This window comes from Acanthopagrus latus, chromosome 7, assembly GCF_904848185.1.
Source record: "Acanthopagrus latus isolate v.2019 chromosome 7, fAcaLat1.1, whole genome shotgun sequence".
NCBI lineage: Eukaryota > Metazoa > Chordata > Actinopteri > Spariformes > Sparidae > Acanthopagrus > Acanthopagrus latus.
In genome coordinates this window covers 5,524,606-5,550,062 of record NC_051045.1, presented here as the reverse complement: position 1 = coordinate 5,550,062, position 25,457 = coordinate 5,524,606, and the positions used below count along the sequence as shown (strand labels likewise).

At 41.1% G+C, this 25,457-nt stretch overlaps 4 protein-coding genes across 8 annotated transcripts; 1 reads left to right on the top strand and 3 right to left on the bottom strand.

The window, feature by feature from the left end:
* The first annotated feature begins 54 nt into the window (after positions 1-54).
* On the top strand, positions 55-2,885 carry LOC119022378 (protein pitchfork-like). 2 transcript variants are annotated; one of them, XM_037103166.1, is made up of 5 exons: positions 55-344; positions 480-578; positions 1,899-2,032; positions 2,116-2,233; positions 2,709-2,885. In XM_037103166.1, exons 1-5 carry the CDS (start codon positions 195-197, stop codon positions 2,772-2,774), a joined length of 567 nt encoding a protein of 188 aa, XP_036959061.1. In that variant the 5' UTR covers positions 55-194; the 3' UTR covers positions 2,775-2,885. The 2 variants fall into 2 exon arrangements, with proteins under 2 accessions (XP_036959061.1, XP_036959060.1); XM_037103165.1 differs by having other exon boundaries at positions 1,896-2,032.
* Positions 2,869-7,159, bottom strand: taf8 (TAF8 RNA polymerase II, TATA box binding protein (TBP)-associated factor). Its single transcript, XM_037103153.1, has 8 exons — positions 6,988-7,159; positions 5,652-5,811; positions 5,103-5,201; positions 4,951-5,013; positions 4,697-4,821; positions 4,330-4,477; positions 4,100-4,242; positions 2,869-3,353 (listed from the first exon to the last, which is right to left on the bottom strand). The coding sequence occupies exons 1-8, from the start codon at positions 7,033-7,035 to the stop codon at positions 3,213-3,215; spliced, it is 927 nt and encodes a 308-aa protein (XP_036959048.1). The 5' UTR covers positions 7,036-7,159; the 3' UTR covers positions 2,869-3,212.
* Positions 7,160-8,219: 1,060 nt separating this feature from the next.
* Positions 8,220-9,166, bottom strand: g0s2 (G0/G1 switch 2). Its single transcript, XM_037103169.1, has 2 exons — positions 9,009-9,166; positions 8,220-8,904 (listed from the first exon to the last, which is right to left on the bottom strand). The coding sequence occupies exon 2, from the start codon at positions 8,886-8,888 to the stop codon at positions 8,532-8,534; it is 357 nt and encodes a 118-aa protein (XP_036959064.1). The 5' UTR covers positions 8,889-8,904; positions 9,009-9,166; the 3' UTR covers positions 8,220-8,531.
* Positions 9,167-11,599: 2,433 nt separating this feature from the next.
* camk1gb (calcium/calmodulin-dependent protein kinase IGb) lies at positions 11,600-23,126 on the bottom strand. 4 transcript variants are annotated; one of them, XM_037103097.1, is made up of 14 exons: positions 20,491-21,419; positions 20,172-20,286; positions 16,566-16,691; positions 16,334-16,408; positions 16,092-16,230; positions 15,182-15,305; positions 14,929-15,004; positions 14,566-14,678; positions 14,396-14,474; positions 13,946-14,033; positions 13,460-13,558; positions 13,206-13,390; positions 13,009-13,111; positions 11,600-12,593 (listed from the first exon to the last, which is right to left on the bottom strand). In XM_037103097.1, the coding sequence occupies exons 1-13, from the start codon at positions 20,711-20,713 to the stop codon at positions 13,054-13,056; spliced, it is 1,500 nt and encodes a 499-aa protein (XP_036958992.1). In that variant the 5' UTR covers positions 20,714-21,419; the 3' UTR covers positions 11,600-12,593; positions 13,009-13,053. The 4 variants fall into 4 exon arrangements, with proteins under 4 accessions (XP_036958992.1, XP_036958991.1, XP_036958993.1 ...); XM_037103096.1 differs by lacking the exon at positions 20,491-21,419 and adding an exon at positions 22,862-23,126 and having other exon boundaries at positions 13,206-13,558; XM_037103098.1 differs by lacking the exon at positions 20,491-21,419 and adding an exon at positions 22,072-22,122 and having other exon boundaries at positions 13,206-13,558.
* Between the last annotated feature and the right edge of the window lie 2,331 nt (positions 23,127-25,457).

Genomic DNA, 25,457 nt, shown 5'->3' with positions numbered 1-25,457 from the left:
CACCACACAGCGAAGTGTCACCAGTGTCAATAATTAATGCGCATGTCAAGTCGGTTGCCATCGTTACAGCCAGTCAAAACACGACGACGTCATCGCAACTGGAGTCAAAGCTAACTGGTTGCTAGCGTAACTTTTTCTTTTTTTTTTTTTTCCTTCAGACTCCGTGACTTTCATGCGCACAAGTTGTGTCCAAAATGTCGACAGCTCCTACTCAGGGAGCGGCTTTTGGCAGCTGTCAGGAGAGGAGACTGTTTCCCCTCCATTATGCACCAGACCGGCTGGGAAACCAACATTCACGACTGGGGGCGCCGCACGTCGGTCCTGGCTGCTATGACAACCATGAGGTCCGTCTATTAAACGTCTGCTTCAGGTTTAGTGACGAGTTATCGTCTCACCTTTTCATGTAATCTTTGATACAGGAAGCAGAGCGGATCTGGTTGTTTGCTTTGTGATTTTAAGTTTAAAACTTTCCTTCACAGTTCGGCTCCATAGTTTATACCCTGCAGAAGACACCGTGCAGTAATAAAGGATATGGCCTCTCTGCAAGGACCGCAGCACGCTTTCCAGTCTGTGGCAAGGTACATGAGGCCAGGTTATGTTGAGGTTCTTTAACTTGACCTTCTCTTTATAGGCGTTTTATTTTATACTTGTATGTTATTATACTTTTGAGGCAAAAGTACTTTTACCCAAGTTCAATTAGGGATGTAGGAAATAAATCAGACTGATGTGTCCAACATTTATATTATTGGCTATTATCAGTATCTAGCAGATGTTTTTTTCTATTTTTTTTTTCTTGAAATTACATGATAAAAACAATTCCTGAAAAAATGTCTCCCAAAAATATTGTTCAGTCCACTGAAAAACATTTTTTTAATTTCATTTTCTTTAATCTCTCTTGGAAATGTTTTTTCAGTTTTTTTAGAGATGGAAAAAGTTTCTCCTGAATATTTTTTTCTCTTGGTTTTAGAGAATAAAAAAAAAACAATCCTAAAAAAATCTATCCGGAAATATGTTTTTCAGTTTCTTACAGACATGGCAAAGAAATTCTCCTGACACTGAAAAAAAAATGTAAATCCAGAAATAATTCTCTGATTTTTTTTATTTATTTATTTATTTATTTTTGTCAATTTTTTCAGACATGGAAAATTATTTTCTCACTTTGTTTGAGATGTGAAAAAGAATTATGAAAAAAGATATCCTGAACTGTTTTATCACTTCAGCCATGAAAAAACAATTCCCATAAAATCTCCCAGGATTTTTTTTTTCATGTTGTTTCAGACATTACAAAAAATCCAGAAAAACTTACCAGGAAACAAAAAAAAAAGTCCTAAAAATATTTTAATGTTTTTTTCAGACAGGAAAATTTGTCTCCTGAAATTATTTTGTCATTTTCTTTCAAACATGAAAAAAAATGTTGAAAAAGAACATGATGTGACAAAAAAATTCTTAAGAAATGTTTTCACTTCGTTTCAGACATGACGCAAAACATTCTTGAAAAATTTTCTCCTGAAATTTTTTTTCCAGAACAAGCTTTTTCATTTTGTTTCAGACGTGAAAAATAATTTTCTGGAAATTAATTCTTCACTTTGTTTCAGACGTGAAAAAAACAAAAACAAAAAAAAAAACTGAACAATTTTCTCCTGGTTATTTTACTCCTGAAATAATTGAAAAATTTTAAAAACTTTTTTTCAGACATGGCAAAAGATTCTCCTGAAAATATTTTCACTGTTTCAGACATGACAAAAAAAGTTCCTGAAAAATTATCTACTGCTTTGATTTGACTATTATGTTTAAAATCTGTCTCGTGAGGGTCCCCTAACTTTATGGAAATGTGGTACTAGTTCGCTGGAATACAACATGTCAAACTTAATTTCTTTTTGTACTGCTTCTATCAGCAGACAGTGACCCCTTCCCCACAGCAGTACCAGGCAGATCAAAGCTGGTCCACAGTCCCCCCTCCCACCAAAACGCCTTTCAACTCCAACACACAGAGGTTTGAAAGCGCGCCGTGTACAGCTGACGACAGCCCAGGGTGAGACACAGACATGCAGACACACACCTCCAGTGTTGCAGCGCTGAACTGAGCTGACAGATTGTTTGATTCTGTGATTACAGCCCTGGGACTTACGCTCATGATACCGTGACAAACAGGAAAGTGAGCTGGCCGATGTGCTTTGGGAAGCCAGACTGGTCCAGACTGCCTCAGCTGGAGAAGTCGTCCCTCAGGGTGAAGGTGAGTGAAGGAGGCGTTAACTTCAAAATGTAAAACAAATTGAAAGAGGAAACTGCAGACTTGCATCAGTAACATGATCTTGTATGTAACTAACTGAATTTAGCTGTATTTCTTCTGTTGACCTCCCAGCTGCCTTAGTGAAATATAAACAGATTCTCTCAGTGAAAATTCTCCAGGGTTGCAAAATCCTGTCAGAGGATCATAAATCTCTGCAATCATTGGCTTCAGATAAACGTTCAAACTCACGACCTCCTTGATCAAATTTCATGTCTTGGTTTTCCGTTTCAACACTGACTTCAGAATTTATTTTTTCCATTTAAACTTTGACATCTGTCTCTACCGAGCTCACCCATAAACATGAGTGATGTGCATAATGGATCATCATTTTCTCCTGAGAGCTCTGTTGGGATAAATTCAGTGTGCCTTGTTATACGGAGCAACATCTTATATGTTTTTCTTTTTGTTTTTCCTTCAGCTAACCAGCGAAAAGGACTTCCTGAAGCACAGGAGCAGAGTGGCCTACTTAAGTCTGTATTACTAACTCTTCTGCTGATGATGCCACCACGATTTTCACTATTAAACAACAGCAAAGCTGAACTGACTGAAACTGTCCTCAAAAGTTGTATACTTCAGAATTAAAGAAAGAAACTTGTATTTCTTTATTCACAAAATGAATGGTATGGTATGGTTTGTATGTCACACAATGGTTTTGCTTACAAAGTGATGTGACAAATTTGAAACAGAGTGAGCACTTGCTGAAAAAAAGGACAGTTCACACAACAAAAAATTATCTTCAATAGAAGTCAGTCAGTATACAAAGAGCCAGCAGCAGTACTGGTCCCGGTGCTGAGGATAAGTGGCCACTGGTTCCAGCTCAGACTGTGGGCTTCAACACCGGGCTGCTCCTCTGTGACTGAACCACTGAACACACCAACTGCTGTGGCAAAATTTGAGTCTGTTAGTTCAGGTGGCTCCCGACTCATTTCTTCCTCCTCACTTTGGGTTTCTTGACCGGCCTGAGGTACGGGTTATCAATCACATTGTCCTCGCTGACTTTTTGGGAGGGAACGACGCCGCTGGGAGGAAGCATGGAGTTCTCTTTGTCATTTCCTGGATCATCCTGAATGAGAGGGGAAAAAAACAGATGAAAATGAGCAATTAATGTTGTACGCTGTACCACACAAGCGCTTCACATGTAAAGGAATATTTTGACATTTTAGGAATTTTTTCTGCTAAAAAGATGTTTTTTTAATTTAAGCCCAAATACATCAGTGTTGACACAGAATATCTGAACCAAAGTATTTCTCAGGAATTCTCACAAAATCCTGCTCCTGTTTCCAGGGGATTTTTAGGATTTCGTCTGTGTGTTCCTCAAAACACGTCCTTGAACAAAGATGCCTTCTCTAAACCCCGCTGATGCCATCACACAGCTGTTTTAGCTGAATACTAAATTACCTTGAAACACTGTTATTATAGTAACAAAACTGGATCAGCATTTCAGTCATAAGGATTTCTGATAGGATTTTATTTCTCTGCCACTCCAACCAGTAATTACCTTGGGTCAGCACAAAGAGGTTCATTCTTCTGTAACTCACATAAATTAACTGGTGACTTAACACATTTTTAAAAACAGACGATAAGATTATTCTTATGGTTTGGAGTGTGCTTTTTATAGGACTTGCCGTTAATCTAAAATTATTAACACATAATGTGAAGATGTTTCTCACATTTATGGCTTGAAAGAAATCCCAGAGTGAAAGAGGTATATTTCTAGGTAGTAATAATATTAACATTCAGGAAATCAGAGAGACTCTGCTAGAAAGACTTTTATCAGACACGGAGCAAGTTCCATCAGTGGAGACTTACAGTGACGATGTTTCCTGCTGTGTTCTCGCTGTCTGTCTGGTCGTCCTGCTCAGACGAGTCTGTCTCCTCCAGAGTCTGTAACTCCAGCTCCGAGGGCAGGAGGGCGCTGAGATATGGGATGGAGGTTGGTCGTGCTGCGATCACTGATGACACAAATGCAGAGATTAGAACTCGTTTAAATAAAACAAGCTTTCAGTCGCGCAAAAGACATGCAGGAAACAAATGCTCACATGGGAAGGCAGTGATGTCATCTTTGAAGAGGCTCTGAGTTTCTCCAGTCTTGGCCATGAAGCGCGTGAGTGCTCGCTCCACGTCTCTCCTCTGTGTTGCTGCCTTTTCTCTCACCACTTGGTAGTCCGACACAGGCTCTCTGAACGTCTGCGAGGAAAACAACAACTCACACAGTTCACTTTCAGGATTTTATCTGTAACACATGATGAAGAACTTGGCTGGTTGTGAAACTGCAGGATGTTTACATGTACTTCAGTCAGATAATACATAATTTATGATATTTTGTCATCAAAGAAAGTTACAAAAGGGAGAAGTTACACTATTTCAGGATTTGTTATCTAAAAGACCAAGAAATGTTTGACTCACAGGTGTTTTGATGTATGTGTGAGGGTCAGGGAACTCTGGGAAGTGGCTGGGGATGTACGCCGGATGTGTGCGTTTCTGTCCGGCTGACAGTGCTTTGGGGGTCACAGGTGGGTTCGTCACTGGAGCTGAAATTAATTAAATCCAAACACAGGGGAAAAAAAAATTACATTCACAGCCACGTCATCAAATCAATGTAGAAAACTTTCTAACCAATTTCCTAACCCACACCAGAGCACAGCGGAGCGTCCACTTACGGGCAGTTATAACCATTCTCTGTGATCTCTTGGCGTACACAGGCAGAGTGTCTGCATTGAAACCTGCGGTGAGACAAACTGATTAAAACACGTCCTCCGTATTACCTGTTAGCAATATCTCATTCATATGTTGGTGCCCTCCAGTTACTTACCCATTTCAATGAGCGTGACTACTGTATCCGACAGGGTTGGGACACTTCTGGCGGTGTGTTCGCAGTAAGCTTTAGCACACCGACCTATTTCAGATATAACTGAGAGAAGAACAAAACACTGTAATTTAGAAAAGTGTTGCAGAACATTTGCAGATATAATGAAATGATACAGGATGAGATTTCATTTCTGTTTGCAGGAATCATCAACAAATACACATTTTTGTGCCGACATGCATCATAAAAATAATACTTGTTTTTTCTCGTGTGAACAAAAATTCCCCTGCCAAAACATTCTTTGTTTGTACCTTTTGTATGGCACAGTCAGTTTCACACATGAAAAAAAAATAAGGAATGTAGAAAGATTATCCTGGCAAAACATTTTATCCACCAGTTCCCAAGTCATAAACACAGGAAAGAAAACAATTTAGATCAGTGTTTAAAAAACTTCCATTGCTACGCTGGGGTTCCGTAATTATTAAAAAAACCATATTGATTATAGTTTTGGTGACATCAGCAGACAGCAGATGGGATACGTATTTGTATACATACAGCTCTGCATCATCTCAGTGAGCGTCTCCACTGCTGCCTTCTCTGCACTCTCAAAGCCGCACTCTGTCAGGAGGGCACTGACGACAACCTGCAGGGTGCGCCGCCGGGCCAGGTTGTAGTTCTCTGCAGGGCTGGTGGCTGCTTTACTACTGCTCCCACGCTGAGAATCACATAAATAACAGATAACTAGGTGAGAAAAGGCCACTAGCTAAATTACTTCTACTTAGCATTTGTTTTGCACCTAATACTGTATTTTCATTACAAATGATAACATATGTTTACCAGTTTCAGATAAAAGTTGGATCTGAAAACATGAAATTCAGAATTTTATAATTGGGTATGTCTTTTTTGCTTTAATGACAGCTTTCACTCAGGCTGGCATGGATTCCACGAGTTGCAAAAACTTAATAAACCATGCTATCCCTGTATGATTTTAGTGTGCTCCACAAAGCGGTTCAGTAACTTCAACTCATCCTCTGAGATCACCACATAAACGCCTTCTTTGACACTGTTTTTGCTAAATTTAACAATTCTCCAATTGCTAAACAATTGGAGAATTGTTGCATACACTGATCCAGTTTGTGTAAAGTGTTATAGGAGTTCCATTCTTTGTCCTCTTACATCTGGAGTCGAGCCATGATTTGGTGCCTAAAAGTCCAATCTCTACATGGATCAACTGTTTTCTTTAGTCGACATTTTTAATCCTCAGACTTTCTGATAAGTATGTGACAATATTTAAGTGGGAACCCTGAAAAACATATATATCTTCCCTAAAACTACATAGTTCACCTTTAAGCATAAGAAAGCATTAACACACAATCACTACTTGACAGGTTAGACTTACAGGACCACATGTTGACATTAGCAAGAGTGACATTGAGGCTATCAAATACAGAGACAAGACTACATTTAAATATAACTATACACTCCACAGCATTATATATATATATATATATATATATATATATATATATATATATATATATATATATATATATATATATATATATATATATGCATTTTTGACGAATGAAGAGTGCAGAAATACGACGTGAAAATGCAGCTAGCACATAATGTTATATCAACACGTCTTGCCAACACATCCATTAGCATTTACCGACAAATTAGCTCTGTAAGCAGTTAGCTAGCTAACCTCATAGTCTGTGACAGAGCACAAGAGATTCATACTGAACTGAAGAGTTGTTGTTTTATAATATTTGCTGAGACACCATCAGGACAGGCTTGTCTCTTCCTACACACCGGTCTGACTGCTAGCTAAACACCGCAAACTCGGCTAATCCTGCTCATGACGGCGGACGTGAGATGCTCCTCTTACCCCTCCTGCGTTCAGTGAGCCCCCCGATGCCACCGCAGGATCCGCCATCTGTGATTAACTGTTCGGCAGCTGCTGGTTGGATGAAACTGTTTTAATTCCACGGTGATAAGATCTTAAACCGTCTGACGACCGTTTAGCCGCCGTTAGTAAACACGATACGAATTTATGTCGTCACTTCCGTCATCTGACCGGATGTAGACGTCAACTCACTCCATGTTTACTGCCGCCATCTAGCGGTCAGATGTAGAATTACACCTGCTGAATTTCAATCCAGATTTACATCACTTCACATCACCATCATTTAAAAAATAATAATTGTATCACATTAAAGCTATATAATTATTGAAGACAAACATAGTTATGAAAGATATGTTTGCACTGCTCGATATTATATTTTGGAAACTAAAAATATTGACAAAACACTCAAGAGACAAATATCACAATATCCTTGACTCATTGTGAGCAGTGTACGAAAAGACAGAACAAGTTAAATCTATTTACGAGAGTCATGTAGCACATTTTCATTGCTTTACTGTTCTTTAGACTGCGTGTAGGGTCTGATTATAGAGTGAGATTTGCATTTATGAATGTAGAATTTTCCCAAACACGCTGAAATAAACAGCTTTTTAGCATCAATTTCAACAACAGTTTCTTTTTCTAAAATTATTATTGAACCAGTCAATGCCTCAAAGAAATATAATAATGATTTATATCTAAGTCAAATAATTTGTAACATAAGCTGTCATAAAATAATTGACCAATAATCACAGTTTTGTTAACACTTCCAATGACTATCGTCTCATCCTGGTTAACAGGATAAATCAAATGTACAAGTTTAAATGAAACTTCCCTGGTTTAGTTGGTAAGACAATAGGTTGTATTACATTTCATAACTGTCATTTTAATATTTCCAATAACCTGCAGTTCCAAGTTTGTTTTGTCATCACTGAATAGACTTGTGGGACATGTTGATGCTCCGATACAAAATACAATGAGAGGAAAAGCAGTGATCAGATCTGGATATGTGGATGCCTCCTCTCATTCATAACATACTGAGGGGAAGAATGAGTGAACGGAGCAGCAATTTCTCACACAGAAGGTAATTCTGATAAAAAAGTGCCGTTGTTAAATGTAGTTTACTCCTCTTCATTTTCAAATACATGTCATGTCATTACAAATATTTGAGGACGCTCTCTTTGAAACGTGAACGAAATGTATGATCTGAAACAGTCGCCAGCTGAAAAATAGTTTTATTAAAGTGCAAATTGAATCATATCACACACATTCCATTTTCTCCAACACACTCATCAAGTCACATCCACAAGTATCTGCTGCCCAGCAGCCAGACGTCACTGTAGCCTGCAGTTTTCAGTGTATCCACACATAACATTTTTGCCAGTCACCAGGGGCAAAGTGCACTTTCAACTACATCTGGAATTAAAGAATGAGCACAAAGTGGCTTGTTCAACATGGTGATTTAATTTACCACCACCACCACCATCAACATTTCAAGTGTCCATTCACATCAGGAGGGGAGGGTTTCTTTAAGAAGCATGCAGGCGGTTGGCTGAGCTCCTCAGCCCAGCAGTCACCAGATGTTTGGCCTTGACCTCGATCACTACTGATTCCGGCACGTCTACAACTTCAGGGTGGACCAAGGTAGACTGTGACTTCACTGCTTGCTTCTTCTCCTTCTTCTCCTCCTCCCTGATCTGCTCTGCCGGTGTGTCTTCAACAGTCTCCTGCTCCGTAAATGGCAGCAGAACTGTTTCCACCAGTCCGCCAACCACGCCGAGCATCGCCAGGGTGGAGCCGAGCATGTAGATCTTCAGCATGCCCCGGCTGGGCCTCTGGTTTAGCATCTCCTTAGCAAATGGGATGATCTCACCAATGGTTTCCATATTGTATTTGATGTGTCTGTTGAAGGAAGAAGAGAAATCATACACGCACATTACTTTGGATTAAATCAAATCAGTCTTTGGATTAAAGGGTAGATGAAAGTCTGATGAACAAATACTCACTTTGAAGATCAGCCCAAGCTTTGAGTTGTTCCTCAGTGTTCGGCCCAGTCAGGAATTTCGTAGGCAGAGAGATGAGGACAGATCCGGCAATTTAAACACAAGTGGAGGCAGGTCAACTCCCCCACTGACGATGACGTGAATATTCATGAGGCTGCTGCAGTTGTTGTTTAGAGATCTCAGCTTGTTCGGGTAAAAGGGCATGATGTGGGAGTATGAGCGGCAGGTTTGTGTCGCGTGGCTTGTTACCATAAACATTGATCCTCATCAGGAGAGCCTGAGCGGTGTCCAATCACAGCATGAGAAACTGGAGGAAGCCAGTCCCATTTATTGGTTGGAAATTTGTTTGACAACTGTACAATTACATACAGCTCTATTGAACACTCACCGACCACAGAGAGATAAGATTCAGCAGAAAAAAAGGTTCCCCGCATTCATGCCGTCGTTAGCTGCTCTGGCTCATGTTCGCCGTCTGACCACAGAGCTGACAGTAGAGAGATTGCAGGGGTTAACGTGTGTGTGCGTGTGTCTGTGTCTTCGCCTTTGTCTAGAACTCTCTGCCCTTTGACCCCATCCCCTCGCTGCAGGAGAGGAGGGAGTGAAGACAGGCAAGTGAGTTGGGAAATGCATCTGATCTTTGTCACAGAGAGACATGTGTCATCCACTCACAGCGAAAGTGACAACCGGCCAACGTCACGAGACGGCAGCATGTCGGTGGAACATCTGCAGAGCGGCTGACAGACGCATGGCACCGTTACATATGATCCAGGTTGATTCTTAGCCAAATTTCTAAAGAAAAAAGAAAACCTTTAAGATGGACTGGCATTTTGTACAGACACTGTCCAGACTTTTCATCTAGAGCCATCATTTTGTCAAAATCTTGTCCAATACTTTATGGACAAACTCCAGCAAAACTTGTGACATTCTCATCAGCCACAGCTGGACTTTGCATTTACCACTAATTAGCAACTGCTAGCATGCTAACACACTAAACTTACAAGGTGAACGGGGTGGCATTACACCTCCTTACATCATGTCAGAATTTTCAGAGTGAACATGTTCGCATGTTTCGTAGTGCACAAAACATTTCAGGAGCTTCACAGCAAAATAGTGCAGCAGCACTCTCCTAAGCAAATGAAGTCTATGGGGAATTGTGTTAAAATGTAAATAAATAACTGAAAAAAAAAACTGGTTTCATACAGCCATAATCCAACATTTATCTGAAAAGACATTAGGCTATTTATAATCTCTGCACGATCCAGCTCGTGCACCAACTTCAGCCGGGCTGCACGCGAAAGCTTTAAACGTAGCAGCTACAGCTACCCTTTAAAAAGGGTGTCTGTAAAATCTTTTCATATGAATTTCTCGAAATTTCCCAGACTTAGATTATAGTGGATGAGCTGTATGGAGCCATTTTGTGTGTTTTTTTAGGGCATTCTTTTACATTTTAAAACAAGTCCCCATCTGTGTCACTCGTTTCGGAGAATGCTGCAAGACTCCTTTGCTGTGAAGTTTTAAGTGCTGACATTTTTTACCTGATTTTACTTCGACATAGGGGTGACTAGATGATGACAGAAGTTTCATATTTGGGTGAACTTTTCCTTTAACAGAATCGTTTTACCAACCGATTGTCAAAAGTACGTGGAAAAGAGTGAAGAGCCACAAAGGTTCAAAGCCACTCTCAAAGGAACAATCATAAATGTGAACATCACGCACGTATCCATGTCTTTCTCTGTTGCAACATATTCTATTACAAAATACCCCGAATGGCAAAATATGAAAAAACAAAGTTTTGCAAGTGCACAATTTCAAAACGCAAGAAAAACCACAGTCCTGGTGGTTCATTGATCAACATCTGAACTTTTGCCCGGCAGCAATTAAATGTCGTAAAATCAGGGAACAACCTTTCCCCCATTTTTTTTTTTCTTTTGGAGTTTCCACAGACTTTGCCGGTAATGTGACTATAATCACACTGTCAGTAATGTTCCTCTCTGAGCAGCTCTGTTCGGATTCAGGGGCATTTATGTTTGCCACTGCTGAGAAAAGGTTGAGGCTGTTTGAGACCTTTGCCCCACATTTCTGCCTTCATCTGGCTGAATGGACAGTCTGTCTCCACACTGAGACCTCACCATGTTGTGGCTGTGGAGGGGGGATGACGAGGGTTTATGGTGTGTGTAGATGTGAAAAGTCTTTCAACAGGAGCTCAGGGGAGGAAAGAGAACGTATTCACTGGGTTTATATGTTATGTCACGGAAAATGAGGCGTAAAAATCTAAAGGAATGTCAATGTTTGGATTATTATTTTATTTGATTATTGCCTTATTCTTTCCGACTTGATCATCATTCAGCAATCTGTCTGTGTGGTTTTAGTTTATTTGTGTGAATGATCATTCTCAGTACATACCGAAAGCTCAGATTGTCATTTATTTTTCATTTTAAAAGCACTGTCTTGCGCGAAAGGCAACAATAGCCTGGCAAAATTCTGTTACTCATCCACTATCACTTATATATTCTTCACTGGTCGGTGTGTAGCCTTCTTTTTTTTACCCAAGACAAACGGGAGAGAATAAAGACAAATACAAACGGCAGCAGAACTAATGTAGATTCTGTACAGACTTTATTTGTAGCACGTAGCGATCCCATCATAATACACAGAGAAGATCAATATCTGTTGAATGCATCAATAACAAAGCCGGAGAGACAAAAAGCAGAATGAACCACAGGCAGTACAATAGATCACATATTCTAGCAGTTCGACGGCGTGTGAGAGCTGCGAGTTGGCAAGTTATGGACATACTTGTGGCATTTACACTGTTGATGATTTGTCAGTTTGAACATATATTACATTTTGTGTGTATGTTTAGCTGTTTTTATCTTTTTAATTACTTTTTCTTTTTTTTTTTTTTTTTATAAAAAAATGAAGCAAAACACTTTAGAAAAATAAAATGGTACACCAAACAAATAAACACAAGAGACGACTTCACCAGAACAGATGATACAATATGGCTTATGTAAAGCAGTAAGTATGCGTTTTAATCCCCTCCATATATTTTACTGTACTAAAGTTTAATATCTTACACATAATAATCTCTCTCACTGCATTGCGTGCATATTTTTTTTTTTTTTAGTGCAACATATAACAGCAATCCTAATGAACTGGGACACTAAGTGCTCTGATTAAACTCTTCCTGGAGTTCTGATGTAAAGCCTCGGTGACCTCAGAGGTCGTCGAGCTGGACGTTGGAGAGGAGCCCGGCAGCAGGTGAGCCCGTCACGAGTCCCTCTAAGAGAGACGACGCTTTGAACACAGTCCAAACCGTCCTGAAGTCCACCTCTGTGCATCTGACTTAAAGTGAGTCCTGCTCATCAGAGTGTGTTGTGTGCGTGTTTGTGTGCGTGTGTGTTCCAGGTAGCTGTCGGGGAAACTTCATAGGCACTCCTTCCAAAAATAAAAATGTCCCACTCTACTGCGTGGACCTCTCAGACCGCTTCGGCCCTTCAGAGGATCAACGTCTTCTCATTTTCTCAGCGCCGGGGGGACCAGCTGACACAAATCGGCTGCGTGCTGAGTCAGCGCAGCAACACTGACCTGCAGAGGTGCAGAAAACACACATTTAGGATGAGGATGACATGCACAGCGTGACATTTACAACATTAATTTATATCACTCAGTCTCTTTTTTTCCTCTGCTTCTGACAAAGTCTTATCTTGTAGTATCCTATAATATCATTTCGTATCGTACCGCCTCTGATCTGGTTGTATCGCATCGCATAAACTGACATACAGTATGTTCGAACAGCACAAACTTCAAAGCCCTTAATCTGCTCACTACTACAATTTAGTGCCTTATTGCCTTACTCACCATTTATTACATGTTTATGAATGCTACGTAGGGACACTGAATGTTTTGAAAACTTGTTTAGTAAATGTGTAACTGAAATAATTTAACTCGTGCTTCAGTTTATTTGATTATAACATGTGATGAAGTGTTTACATGAACCTACCAAGTAAAATGTGTTTTTTTTTCCCATGTAAACTTCATGCAGCCTTCACATGACTGAGCAAACTCCAGTCTGCAGAGGTTTGTTGTCACGGGTTTTGCCATACCTGAAAGCAAAAAGAGAAGAGCATCATCAGTCCTGCTGCGATAACAGAAACTCAGAATTAAAAATCATCAGACATTTCTTAGTTTTGTACAAACCCGTTCAGGTTGGCGGGCTCTGAGTGGTAGACGTGCTTCCCCTGCTCAGCTATAGTGGGTGCGTGGTGTGCGACGCACTGACTCTGGGTGGCCTTCAGCGAGTGGTACTGGCTCTTTGAATCAATGTTGCTCGCGGGCAGGGACATGTGGTTTGACGCGTTCACTTTCCCATTGACCTCCACCGCCTTGGGGTAAAGTTTGTCTGGATCAAGACGTTTGTTGTTTGTGGTCGGCAGGGTGGACAAGTCGCTCACCTTGATGTCGGGGATGCTGGTCTTCCTCAGGACCAGTTCTGAGTGGGCCAGCTGCAGCTTCTTCATGTGATTGATGGCGACAGCAGCGTTAATAGCTTGCTGTGAAGTGAAAATAGACAAGAGGGTGAAAAAAAGATCTGGAGGGAATCACGGATATGTTACACTTTTACAATTCATTAAATTTCAACTTTTGGCTAAGCTAAGGCTTATAAAATGGTTTGTTCAGCTAAAGTAAGTCTATAAAGTAGATTGACCAGGCTCATGTTTTTGAGTATTTTTTTTTACTGCTAAACAATCAAGTCCACTTTGATTCCCCTGACAGTAAAAGCCCTACATCAGCCATCAGCAGGCTTGATTACGAAACAGTATCTAATTAAACTGTCCTTAATCAGGAAGGATTTAGGTGGACACCCGATTAATCTACTATAAACAGTGGGTCCTTAATAAGATTATCACAGTGAGGCCAAGAAATCAGTGAGGACCGACCTTCCACTTGGTCTTGGCAAAGTTCTTTTGGATCTGGACGCTGACAGAATAGTAGATGTCTTGGCTCCGTGCCGTCTTTCCGATTATCCTGGAAATCAGTCGAGGGAACAGAACAAACACATTTACTCCAAGGAACAGGTTAATCCTGAACCAGTCTGTATGACCTAACACAGACAGAGATAAGTCCCTACCACCTGGACATAATACCTGTTTATTTCCTGAAAGTGAGTATGCGTATAGTGTTGCTAAAATGTTAGAAATCTAAGGATATAAATATAAATTACAGTCCATTGTTGTACGAAGCTCTTGCTCATTTTGGATTACAACTGCAGAGTAAAAAGCCCAAAGAGGACCATAAAAATGAAATGCAACTATAAAAAACATGAGACAACTGAACATTTCAAGAGTTTAATCTCATGTTATGACACAAGGCTGATGACCGGCACTCACCAGGGATGTCTGAGCGCGAGGTCGGTGGTGTACCGCATGCTGGGATTCTTCTGCATCATGTTACGGATGAAGTCCTTAGCTGCAAATTGACACACACGACACACACACAATTAGAGGCAAGGAGTAAAGCCGCTATTTAACACATCTGCGAGCGTGCTCGGTGTAATTACCAGATTCAGAGATGTCATCCCAGAAGGGCGAGTCGAACTCGTACTGCGCCTTCATGATCTTGGAGAACAGTCTCGACTCACTTTCCTCGTAAAAAGGGGGATATCCACAGAGTCTGCAACACAAGCACCAATCACTGTCATGTGTGTAGGTGAGCAGTATGTCTAGCAGATGCTCACTAGGTGGTGCTATGGCTCAATCACTGCATTATTTAGTCTGTATGTAGGTAAATGTGTCATGCTAAACACACACATGACCGGCAGTGAAAATCCTGCCACTAAACAAAGGAAGCCCTGCAGCTGGTCTTTGGTTAAACACCTTCTTCCTCTTATGTGAGCATTCGTTCACTGTGACTTTATACTTACAAGATGTAGGTGATGACTCCAATAGACCAGCAGTCCACTGCTTTGCTGTAGGGCTTCTGTGCCAAAACTTCAGGAGCTGAAAGTGAGAAAAAAAATATGACCCTTACATCATCGATAAACACTGGTATTAATATATAACAGTGTCTATCTTAGTGTCACACCCCTGTGTGTGTCTTATATTCCTCTGACCCGTTTCAGCCCACGGCTCCGTGAGTGTCCATAAATCATTCATCAGGCAGACATCTTTCCTCACCTACGTATCCCGGGGTGCCACAAGCTGTCGACATGATGTCGTTCTCTATCATCTTGGAGAGGCCGAAATCACTGATCATGATCTTGGAGTCCTCCTCCTGGCTGTAGTACAGGATGTTCTCTGGCTGCACAGGGACAAAGACAGGAGAGCTGCTCACACACTGATGTCCCCAATGAAGAGTCTCTCAAAGTGTTACCTCCCCTGTGGCGGAATGAGTTCTTTAATGTCTACTCTCTGTAAAAATACCAATGCTGGAAATGGAGAAGATCCATTAGACGTGAAAGTCTTGCGATCAAATGATATCCCTGTACAATAATAATCCAGAAAACGTGAGAAATAATTAATCAATCTTTAGTTTATAGTAATTTAACTGCTTACAAACAGTGAAATGCTTCATAAATCATTCATCAAGTGCATGTTTTAAATTCTAAATGGTTGATAAATATTGTGTAGTTCATCTACAAACATCAAACAGCTATCAACTTTTAGTTTAATTCAGTATAAATGTGTAATTCGTTAATGATTGGTGGTATAAAGTGTAACAAAAATGTCTAATATTTTGACATCTCTGACCTCCTGCGAGAATTAGATGAGATGAATAACACAACTCACATAAATATGAACATCTACATGATTATATTTGTTATATTTGGAGTGTAAAGAAAACTCTCTGGACAGGATTATCAGGCAGAGATGATTTGTAGGTGGTCCGAACTCCATAAATAAATGTATTCAATATATTATTCTAACAAAGCAGAAGAAGAAGTAAACCTTCTTTACGGTCCATCATTGTATGAAACCTCAAAACAGAGAGGTTTCATCATCAGCCTTGATATTTGTTGGCTGTAACTTATTGATCATTGCTCAGAACATGTGAACGTATGTTTGTGTCATATCATCTGATCCATACCTTGAGGTCACGGTGCACGATGCCGTTCTGGTGCAGGTAGCTGACGGCCTGCAGCACCTGCTGGATCACGTTGCTGGCGTCCTTCTCTGAGTAAACCCCCCGGTCCAGAATACGGTCGAAAAGCTCCCCGCCTGAAACGCTGGTCAGAACAAACCACTACCGTGAACATTTCGATCTTCAATCTCATTTTAACTCACTAATATGCTCATTTAATTGATTAGATAAAGACTGAAAAAACTCACAGCTGCATGACGAGATAGTAATGGGACCGACTTTCATAGAAATCCTCCATCCCGATGACGTTATCGTGCTGGATTCTGTAGAAATAACAAAGTGTTTCAATGATGATGCTTCTGTCACTACAGAATTCACATGTTTTCAACACAAACAGGAAGCTGATCGATGTGAATCCTTCCCACACTGACTGCTGAGCAAACATCAGAAATGAAAGCTGACGGCTCATGAAGATTTTACCTCCTCAACACGGCGATCTCGTTCTCCAGATTGAGGTCTCTCTTCTGTTTCTTCTTCACGCACTTCATGGCGAACAGCTTTCCCGTCTTCTTCTCCTTCACCATGAACACCTCTGAGAACGCCCCCCTGTTGATTAACACAGACATGATGGGTTAATAATGATGAGGTCAGTCACACTGACAGAGATAAAAAGTCTCCTCCAGTCAGACGAATTGAGTCTTTCCTTCTTATTAGAATCGGGGAACTGTAAATAAAATATGGGGATCTGATCAGAGCTGACATTTGGCCTCCTGATGGGTCTAATTCATGTTGTTCTCAACCGATCGGGGGGGTGTGTTTGCTTCCAGTTTCTTAATTTGTTCAAAGACAGAGGGTGCTTTATGATTGTGAGCAGTATCATTAATAAAAGCTGACTTGACTTGAGTTGACTCATTTTGAAAACTGGATGAATCGATTAATGGAAATAATCTCTTTAGCTGCGGCTCTAATTTTAATCCACTCTTTAGGTTGTTTGAAAAAAAAATTGTTTTGCAGCTGTGCAGATACAACAGACTTAATTGCTTCACTGTGTTTCTTCAGTTTGCCTGTGATGGAAACAGATTCAATTTCTCGGAGCGCACCAGAACTGAAATAAAACACCCTGCAGAAATAGCGTTATCGAGGGGCTCAATTAAGATCCGCTGAAGATCTCCGAGGCTTAACAATTCACATGTCAGGGGGCTTATTATTCAGCTCTGTGCTGCACTGGCTCCACGCTATCTTCAGCGCTGTCTGGGAATAGCTGTTCTACCTGGTGGATTAGGCCCTTTATCCCTGACGCAATGGAAACAGAGAGGTCAGAAACTGAGCATGTGCGGCAGGAGAGCGGCAAGCGTCTAGATACCAGCAGAGGCCAGGTCAGGTCACAGACGGGGGTCAAGGGCGGTGGGCAGACATATCTCAGCCCTGACCTTCGTCTGGAGGGTGATGACACCGACCCTGAAGGAATGCTCTCCAACTCACACCTGCTGCAGAGTCTGACCACCTTGAACGGCACAGTGTGGATCATTTCAGTCTGATTTTTCCATTTTGCATGTTTTCTCATTACAATTAGACGCCACACACACTCATGCACACATCCTAACGCAGGCTCAGTGGGGCTGACAGGTACAAGCTCCCCCCCCCCTCCTCCTCCCCCAACACTTCACATCCTATTACTCCGCTGATTTCTCCGTGGTTACCAGAGCTCATTTCCTTCCTCTCCTTCGTCTCCTCGAAGCTTATTGCGACTCTCGAGAGAAATCATCCATCAAGCCTGGCGCGTAAAACGTCAGACAAGAAGACGGAGGGCAATCAGAGATCGCTGATGCAGCAACTGGAGTGTGCAAATTTGATTGAAGCTTGAATAATGAAAGAAAATGTAGGAAGAGTTTTTCTCTGCGCCTTTTGATTTGTCCTGTGAGTTACATCTACCCGCTGATGGGACTGTGTCCTGATTATCATGAAAGCTGTAGCATGTTGTTTCCACTACAGTGCTGATGAGGCCCGATGGAGCAGGCTGTGTTTGGTTTTCTACGTAATCGCCCGTCCCCTCTGGATTCTCCTCCTCGTTTTATTGTGATGGAAACAGGAAGAGATGAAAACTAAACCGTCCACATGAGAACGGGCAAAACAGCTCCGGGGAGGTTCGCTCTGTTGACACCTTCAACAGAAATCCAGCAGTCGAGCAGAATCACTCAGCGGCTCAGACAGTGACAGCATCTCTCTTCAATCGCAGCTTCTCCTGCATGTCTTCACCTGCGTCACCATAAATGAAGTGTTTGTGGAAATTAAAGTCATTGCTGCAGACCCATTGGACCCCTTAATAGATCTTATCCTGCACTCAGCTTGATCACTTCCGATGTGTTCATCTCAGCCCTCTCTGCAGCCTCCTCAGCCAGCAGCACAGGTCCAACATGCTGACGACGCTCTGAGAGCTGCACACCTGTATTTACTGTCGGCCTCTCATCCGCCGCCTCTCATCAAATACCCGAGGATGCTGGAGGACCTGCTGATTATCACTGCTGACCTCACAGAAATTAGGCCAACACAAGGGGCTGTTGACCGTGTGTGTGTGTGTGTGTGTGTGTGTGAACGGTGTATCAACTTCCGGCAATACATTGTCCTTATGTCCGGGTACGTGCTGGTGCTACATCACCACATCTCCTTGCTTTTACAGCAGCAAAGATTACTATCATTATTTACTGATCAGTTTTATATCGTATTTATTTTCTTTAATTTACCGTGTTGTCTATGAAACATCTCTCGAGAATACCCCAATGCAAGACAACGTACAAGGATGTAGCAGGAACACAAGTTGTGATGATAATCCGAATACACCAAACTCGCAGGGGCAAAACAGGCAAAAGGAAATCCAAGAACAGACTAAAAACAGACAAACTAAACAAAAAAAAGCAAACACAACAGAGGGAAAGAGACAGAAGGGAGGAAATGAGGCACGACACTCATACATGAGGGTGAAACCTACAAAATAAAACAGGAAATAACTGAGCGAAAACACCAAACCTGATGAAACACTCGTCAAAACTTCCTGAAGCCAAAAGTGATGTTCTCAAATATCTTGTTATGTGTGACCATCAGTCAGAAACCTAAAAATATTCAATATATTATCACATTAAACAAAGAGAGGGAGCTAATCTTTTAGTGTATCAGCTTTAAAAATGACATGATTGATCAACCCAGTTTTAAAAACAGGTGCCGATTATTTTTCCATTCATCAACCAAACTGTTTTCTCTTTTTCTTATTTTGAAACACAATTCAACAAGACTTCAGTGAAAATAACTGAACTATTGTCATTGTTGTGCTGTTCTTGTGAATGAACAGCTGCGCTGACCTGGCAGCCATCGGGCCAGTCAGACTAACCCTCTGACAGCCAGAGCGTCTTGTTGACTAAGACCTCTGGGAAATTAGGCCTCGTCATGTCAATCCAATCAATCCAGGTAATCTGTCCTCCGACTCAAACAGCATGTCGAGGGTCTGTAATCACGCCACGGCCAGAGCAAGTCGGCACCAAAGTTTTAACTGCAGCGGTAGCGTTCGGTTTGCACTTTAAAAGTAATACAGGAGGAAAATCTAACAGTAGATCCAAAAATTAAAGCAAAACGTAGGATGTCTTGAATGAATCTGGATCCATGTAGATTTTCCTGAACATCTAAGAACAGACGGTGATGAACGCTGCACAGATTATAAAGTCCCTCAACACAAATTTGTGATAACATATAATAAAATTGACTTGACTCAACTCAGTATGTTCAGTGAAAGGTGTTCGGTCTGTTTATGATTTAAAGACTGTAGTTTTGATCAGTCGTGGTGGTTATATATTCATTTTTCAGATTTTGTCCCATAGAAAACTGTCCCACATGTTTCAGTGATGTGCGACACAACAAATGAACTTTTCTGAATGAAAGCCTGAAACTTTAGATTTGATATTTTCTCTAAGATCTCTAAATTCTCTAAGAAAGTACAAGTTTGGTGTTTAACCTGGATACATCAGACAGTCATACATGGGTGGATATTCAGTGTTCTCAGCGTGTTACAGTATCTTAAATTGATTAAGATGTACTTACGATCCGAGCTCCTCCATGAAGTCAAACACCTCGTGGATGTTCTCTGTGTTTTTCTTCCACACGAAGTCGGCCTCGTGACGACCCATGTCTGCAGACGCTTCAGCCGGGCTTTGTTCTTTGGGAGTCAAGGAAAAAGAAAAGACTTCAGAGGAGGCGGCAACACAACCAAAGTTCCACAATGCCTTGCAGTAATCCAGGTTTAATATCCAGACTCCCTCATCATCATAATCACAAAGACAAAGTCCTTCATTTGGGATTAATGGGGAGACATGAGAAGGCAGGTGTGAAGGTTGGAGCGTCTGCAGACTGCTGCTCAGACCGTCTGCAGGAGGACGAGCAGATGACACGGCGGGCGGGAGTCTTTGTCTGGCGGACGTTAAGGTTAGAGCACTAATCCCTGCTGGAAGTAGCACACGGTCGGGGCCAGATGACTCTGCACTGTATGAATCGTGCCCAGCAATAATCTGACACACAAACAAGAAAAGTGAGAGGAAGCTTTTTGCCTTGATGAAAAAAAAATCTGCCTGAACAACTTTGGTCATCACATAATGATTCGATTCTCAGTCTGTGAAGCAAAGTCTTTGTCTTTGCATGAATAATAATCAAGCAAAGTGCTGCACTCAAGTATCATTTTTAGGTACTTCAGTCCCATTTTCTGTTTCTTAATACTTCTACTTCACTATATCAATTTATGATGTCCATTATTAATAAAAGGTAAATTAAATATTCCAAATTAATTTAAAAAAAAACAGTTTATTGTGATGTTTACTGATTGCTACCCAGTTCAGAGGTAACTACTGAACTTGTTTCTCCAGTGTATTTATTTGGCAACTTAAGTGACTGATTACTTTGCAGATTTAGTTTAATGATATAAAATAATGAATCAATCGTGATGTAATACTTTAGATCATGGATTCCCACGGGGAAAATTCACAAAGCTGCCCATCAGTTCAACTATATAATCTAATCTAATTACTGTTACCATCCTCAACATCAAAATGATAAATGTGTTAATGCATCAATAATTATGATCCAGTTAAATAATATCCTGCACGATCGGTTCTTCTACTTTTTGCTCCTCCGACATCTGAGCACTTCTTTCCACCATTCATGTCCACGGGGATTAGAAAGCCGTGAGAAAACACGTCATCCAATGAATCTGGTGGAACCCGAGAGGGATTAGGAACACTTTAAATGAGCAGGTCACCCACTTTGTTTTCCTGCCCTCTTTCCTCTTATATAAGGGATTAACTGTTGATCTGGAGACTCGTCACAGGTAAAAATACCAGAGTACAGCCTCTAATTGTTAACACGACATGCAGGGTCACTGAAAGTTGTGTCACTGCTGTCAAACAATGACAATACCATATAAAGCATGTATTAATCCACTGTATACCTATATAATGGCCAGTTAAATACTGTATTTAGATGACCATGGTATTTTTTGGTAATTTTATAACCATCACTTGCAACTTTACAATAAAAAAAAAAACCCACGACCGATGAGGAAGAAGCTGCATGAGCTTTTGAGTCACTCCAACGTTCACGTCCACTGCAGTGTGAATCCACACGAACCCAAATGTTGCAGCACAGCACACTGCTCCAAATCAGCCGGGGATACTGGGATATGGATGCATATGTGCATTAATCCAAATACTTTTATTGAGCTCGGTTAAAAGGACAACAGTCCACCAAAGTGCTGACCAGGCAGAGAGGAATAAATAAAATAGGTGAATTTTAGAAATTTTAACTGCATGCATAGGCAATAAAAGCACATGTTTTGGAAATCTAAAAATATTCACAATACACAAAATAAAATTCAGACAAATCAGAAAATAAACACTAAAATATCCAAATGTCCCCAGCAACATCTGAGCAGTGTACATGTAAGATTCTTTACATGAATGCATCTCTGACAGCGTCTCCACACTCATCTCTTCTTCTCTTCTTGCACCTTTTAATTCCCACATTTGTTCACTCTGGCTTCCCCCCTGCACTCAGCTTGCCCTGCACAGCTGCACTGTGTTGTTACTGTGGCGACTGTGCAGAAGATCACTGGTGCACAACAACAACAACAACAACAACAACAACAACAACAAGAACCGATCTGCAGAAGGTGTCCAAGCTCTGCAAAAACTCATCTGCACAGCCCAAAAACCTGCAGCAGCGGTCCACATGTCTACAGATCAGCCCCCTCACTGCAGATTTACAGTCCAGGCACGCGTTTTTCACTGCTGTGACGCAAAGCAGCCGTCAGTGCATTCACAGTTACAGCTGGCGAGCGGCGTGAGAGAGAGCAAGCAGCCGGGCTGATGTGAGGGTGAGTGACGGCGGAGGATCTGCTCTCACACCAGCAGCAAGTTGCTCTGCGGCATCCACGGACAGATCGCTCTGCGGCAAAAAAAAAAAAAAAAAAAATGGAGGGGGGACTGATCTGATATTCAGATCGAGCTTGAAGCACACAGCATCTCTCACACCTGAGCAGTGAGGCGAACACAACCAACTCACAACATGACTCATGTATTAACGCAGAAACACTCCAAACTACCCAACTTACGCACAGAACACACAACACCTCGAGTCTTCACCGCAAAACAAACAACTCACAAATGAAACAACAAGAGGTTTGAGTCGTCCAACATGCAAGCAGTGTTAACTCAGCTGATGAAGAAGAAGAGGTTCACACTCACCGAGACTCTGTGCGCTGCAGGAGCTCTGCTCTGACTCTCCTGCGCTGAGGTCTGGACGGATTACTTTGTCTGGGACCTTACAAGTACCTGTTGTCAAGTCGGAGATTACATCCATGGGGAGAGCCGAGGGGGAGGGGCCGGCAGGCTCACAGGTGCTCATTCAAGACTGACGCACTGACTCCAGATCAGGCAGCTGCTGCAGTATCACTCATCTTTACCGACACAGCTGCAGGTTCATGGAGGAAACCCAGAGCATAAATACAGTGTGAGCAGCTTCTCCGGAAACTGCACGATTCAGTCAAAACAGCACGGTGTGTTGGAAACTATGGAAGCCTGTTTCAGACATTTATAGCCCAAAAAAAGATGCAAAGTAACCTCGATGAAAACACTATTCACACGGCAAGTCATCACTGTGAGATAAAGAGTCGAAATTGTGAGATTTATACAGTCGAAACGAGATAAAATGTTGAAATATAACTATGACTAAAGAGAATATGTATATTATCATATGTTCTTTTTCTTTCTCTGTCAGAAATGAGCTTCCATAGAAACAGATCTGTGACCTGAATGAACAATTAGTACAAAATGCTTCTCAGGATTTAGTGGATTCACCTTTGGCAGCAATTAACACCTTTGAGTTCACAAATATGTGACTGTAACAGAAGTCCTATGATGTGTCCTAAAATGAATGGAGTGAATACTAATGCAGGTATTAATATCACAATGTCTTTTACTGTCCATCAGTGTCAAAAATAAAGTTGAAACGCTACAGATTTGCTGTTGTTAAACAGTAAAACATCACAAATATTTATCATAAATCCTCATGGTGGCGAGCAGAGAAGACATCAACAAGACACTGGGACGATGGGTAGATGTCATAGACAACACATGCAGTATGGAACATCGATTTAAGATTACAGAAGGGAAAAGAGAAGATGTCTGAACTTTGGTAAATTAATATGTGAAATGAAGTTAATCAATTCCATAGTGTAACTTCTAAATATGTTATAAAACAGTAAAATACAGTATCAGAAAAACAATAAAACAGAAAAAAAAACATAAAACTGAATATTGTTTAGGCACTGTAATAACTAATCAAGCAATTATTTAAACATGATTAATAATACATTTGTGAAAAACCTTTGTACTTGGTATTAATACTGTTGTTGAGATGCATTCATAAACGTCAACACGTTTTACTCACTGATGTGTCATCAGGTCTATAGATGCAAGTTCTCGTGAATGATTAAAAAGCTTTTCATACACACAAAACAACATCAAATCTACAGTTTGAGTAAATGTGCTGAATCTGATATCAGTTTAGACAAAGTAATTGTCATGCTGGAGGAGGATAAACACCATTTAGTTAGAGATTTTACAACCCGGCAACCCAAAAGATGTTCCTGACAGCTTCCTATGATCTTTGAAGAAGTGGTAAAGGATTTATGAGGATATCCACTTGTTACTTTTAAACCCTTTAAAAAGTTTCTTATCTTATAAGAAATGTTTCAGATGACTTGTTTTCACTTTTCACTGCTGAGCAGACGTTTTACACGTGAGCCACAGAGACTGTATGATCGTGCCATTAGACTCTGAGTATGTTGTAGCATGCAGCAGAGGTCTTCAGAGGCAACCTTTAACAGGCTTATGTGTTAATCTGCATTAGGTGTTCACTTCAGCTGCTGCACACAGAGCTGCACGGTGTGCAGCCACAGAAGATAGGTCACGCTGAAAACACAGCTGGCCTCCTCACAAAACACGTCTGTGTGTGGGCATGCAAAATCATACAAAATATTTATAATCAAAAAGGCTCAGCAGCAGCATGCAGGCGCTTCTGTATAGTAAATAAAAAGGTGCGGTCAGGATTTTATCAGCCATCAGAAGCTGCAGTGTTGATCCCAGGATGAGTTCACAAGTGTGTTTACCCAAGTGTGAGACATGTGTTGTAACAGAGAGACAAAATATCATCAGCTGGACTGACTCAACAAGTTGTCAATGCACAGCTGGAAGGTCCCCTGAGAAATATCTAGTGGTGACACACGTACAAATATTTTCAATATTCTCACTTCAAACCGACACTGCAGACGTGGACGTATCAGTCTTTTTGGAACATTGTGAAATGAAATCATCTTTATCCCGGCGACTGGTTCAACGAGGTCGTCATGGTGACCTTTAATTTCAGGTACAACCAGAATGAGTTCAAATCTTTTTTTCCAATCAGGACGGAAGTAATCAGGCCTGCAGGGAACAGCAGCTTCTTTAATCAGAGCGTCTGGTGTGATGACGGATGTCAAACTGCACAAAAAGCAGCACAGTCACCGGTTCACAGCTTTAACAGGATGCAGTTAGAGTGTGATCAGATTTTTTTTTTGCTTTTCCTTGTTTGTAGCAGTAAGAATGAGCTCGACCTCATCCAAAGCAAAGTATGCTACATGCACCTGAATGCATTGTTAAATAAAATCCCCTTCTTAATCCACTTATTTACATTATTTTAATCCCTAGTCCTGAATGCACTTTTTACATGTCACACTCTGGCACCAATACTTCTACTAAAAGGATCTGGGTACTCGTCCGTGTCGTGTCTGTAGAGGCAGAT

Excerpts from the sequence above, each read along its gene's own strand:
- LOC119022378 (XM_037103165.1), top strand. The coding sequence starts at position 195 with ATGTCGACAGCTCCTACTCAGGGAGCGGCTTTTGGCAGCTGTCAGGAG. Across the intron at positions 2,033-2,115 it reads ACAGCTGACGACAGCCCAGG|CCCTGGGACTTACGCTCATG; the intron begins GTGAGACACAGA and ends CTGTGATTACAG. Across the intron at positions 2,234-2,708 it reads AGTCGTCCCTCAGGGTGAAG|CTAACCAGCGAAAAGGACTT; the intron begins GTGAGTGAAGGA and ends TTTTTCCTTCAG.
- taf8 (XM_037103153.1), bottom strand. The coding sequence starts at position 7,035 with ATGGCGGATCCTGCGGTGGCATCGGGGGGCTCACTGAACGCAGGAGGG. Across the intron at positions 5,202-5,651 it reads CACTGAGATGATGCAGAGCT|TTATATCTGAAATAGGTCGG; the intron begins GTATGTATACAA and ends TTCTTCTCTCAG. Across the intron at positions 4,243-4,329 it reads TGACATCACTGCCTTCCCAT|TGATCGCAGCACGACCAACC; the intron begins GTGAGCATTTGT and ends TTGTGTCATCAG.
- g0s2 (XM_037103169.1), bottom strand. The coding sequence starts at position 8,888 with ATGGAAACCATTGGTGAGATCATCCCATTTGCTAAGGAGATGCTAAAC.
- camk1gb (XM_037103095.1), bottom strand. The coding sequence starts at position 20,713 with ATGACCAAAGTTGTTCAGGCAGATTTTTTTTTCATCAAGGCAAAAAGC. Across the intron at positions 14,034-14,395 it reads CTCGCGCTCAGACATCCCTG|GATAATCGGAAAGACGGCAC; the intron begins GTGAGTGCCGGT and ends ACTGATTTCCAG. Across the intron at positions 13,112-13,205 it reads GAGCCCGCCAACCTGAACGG|GTATGGCAAAACCCGTGACA; the intron begins GTTTGTACAAAA and ends TTTTGCTTTCAG.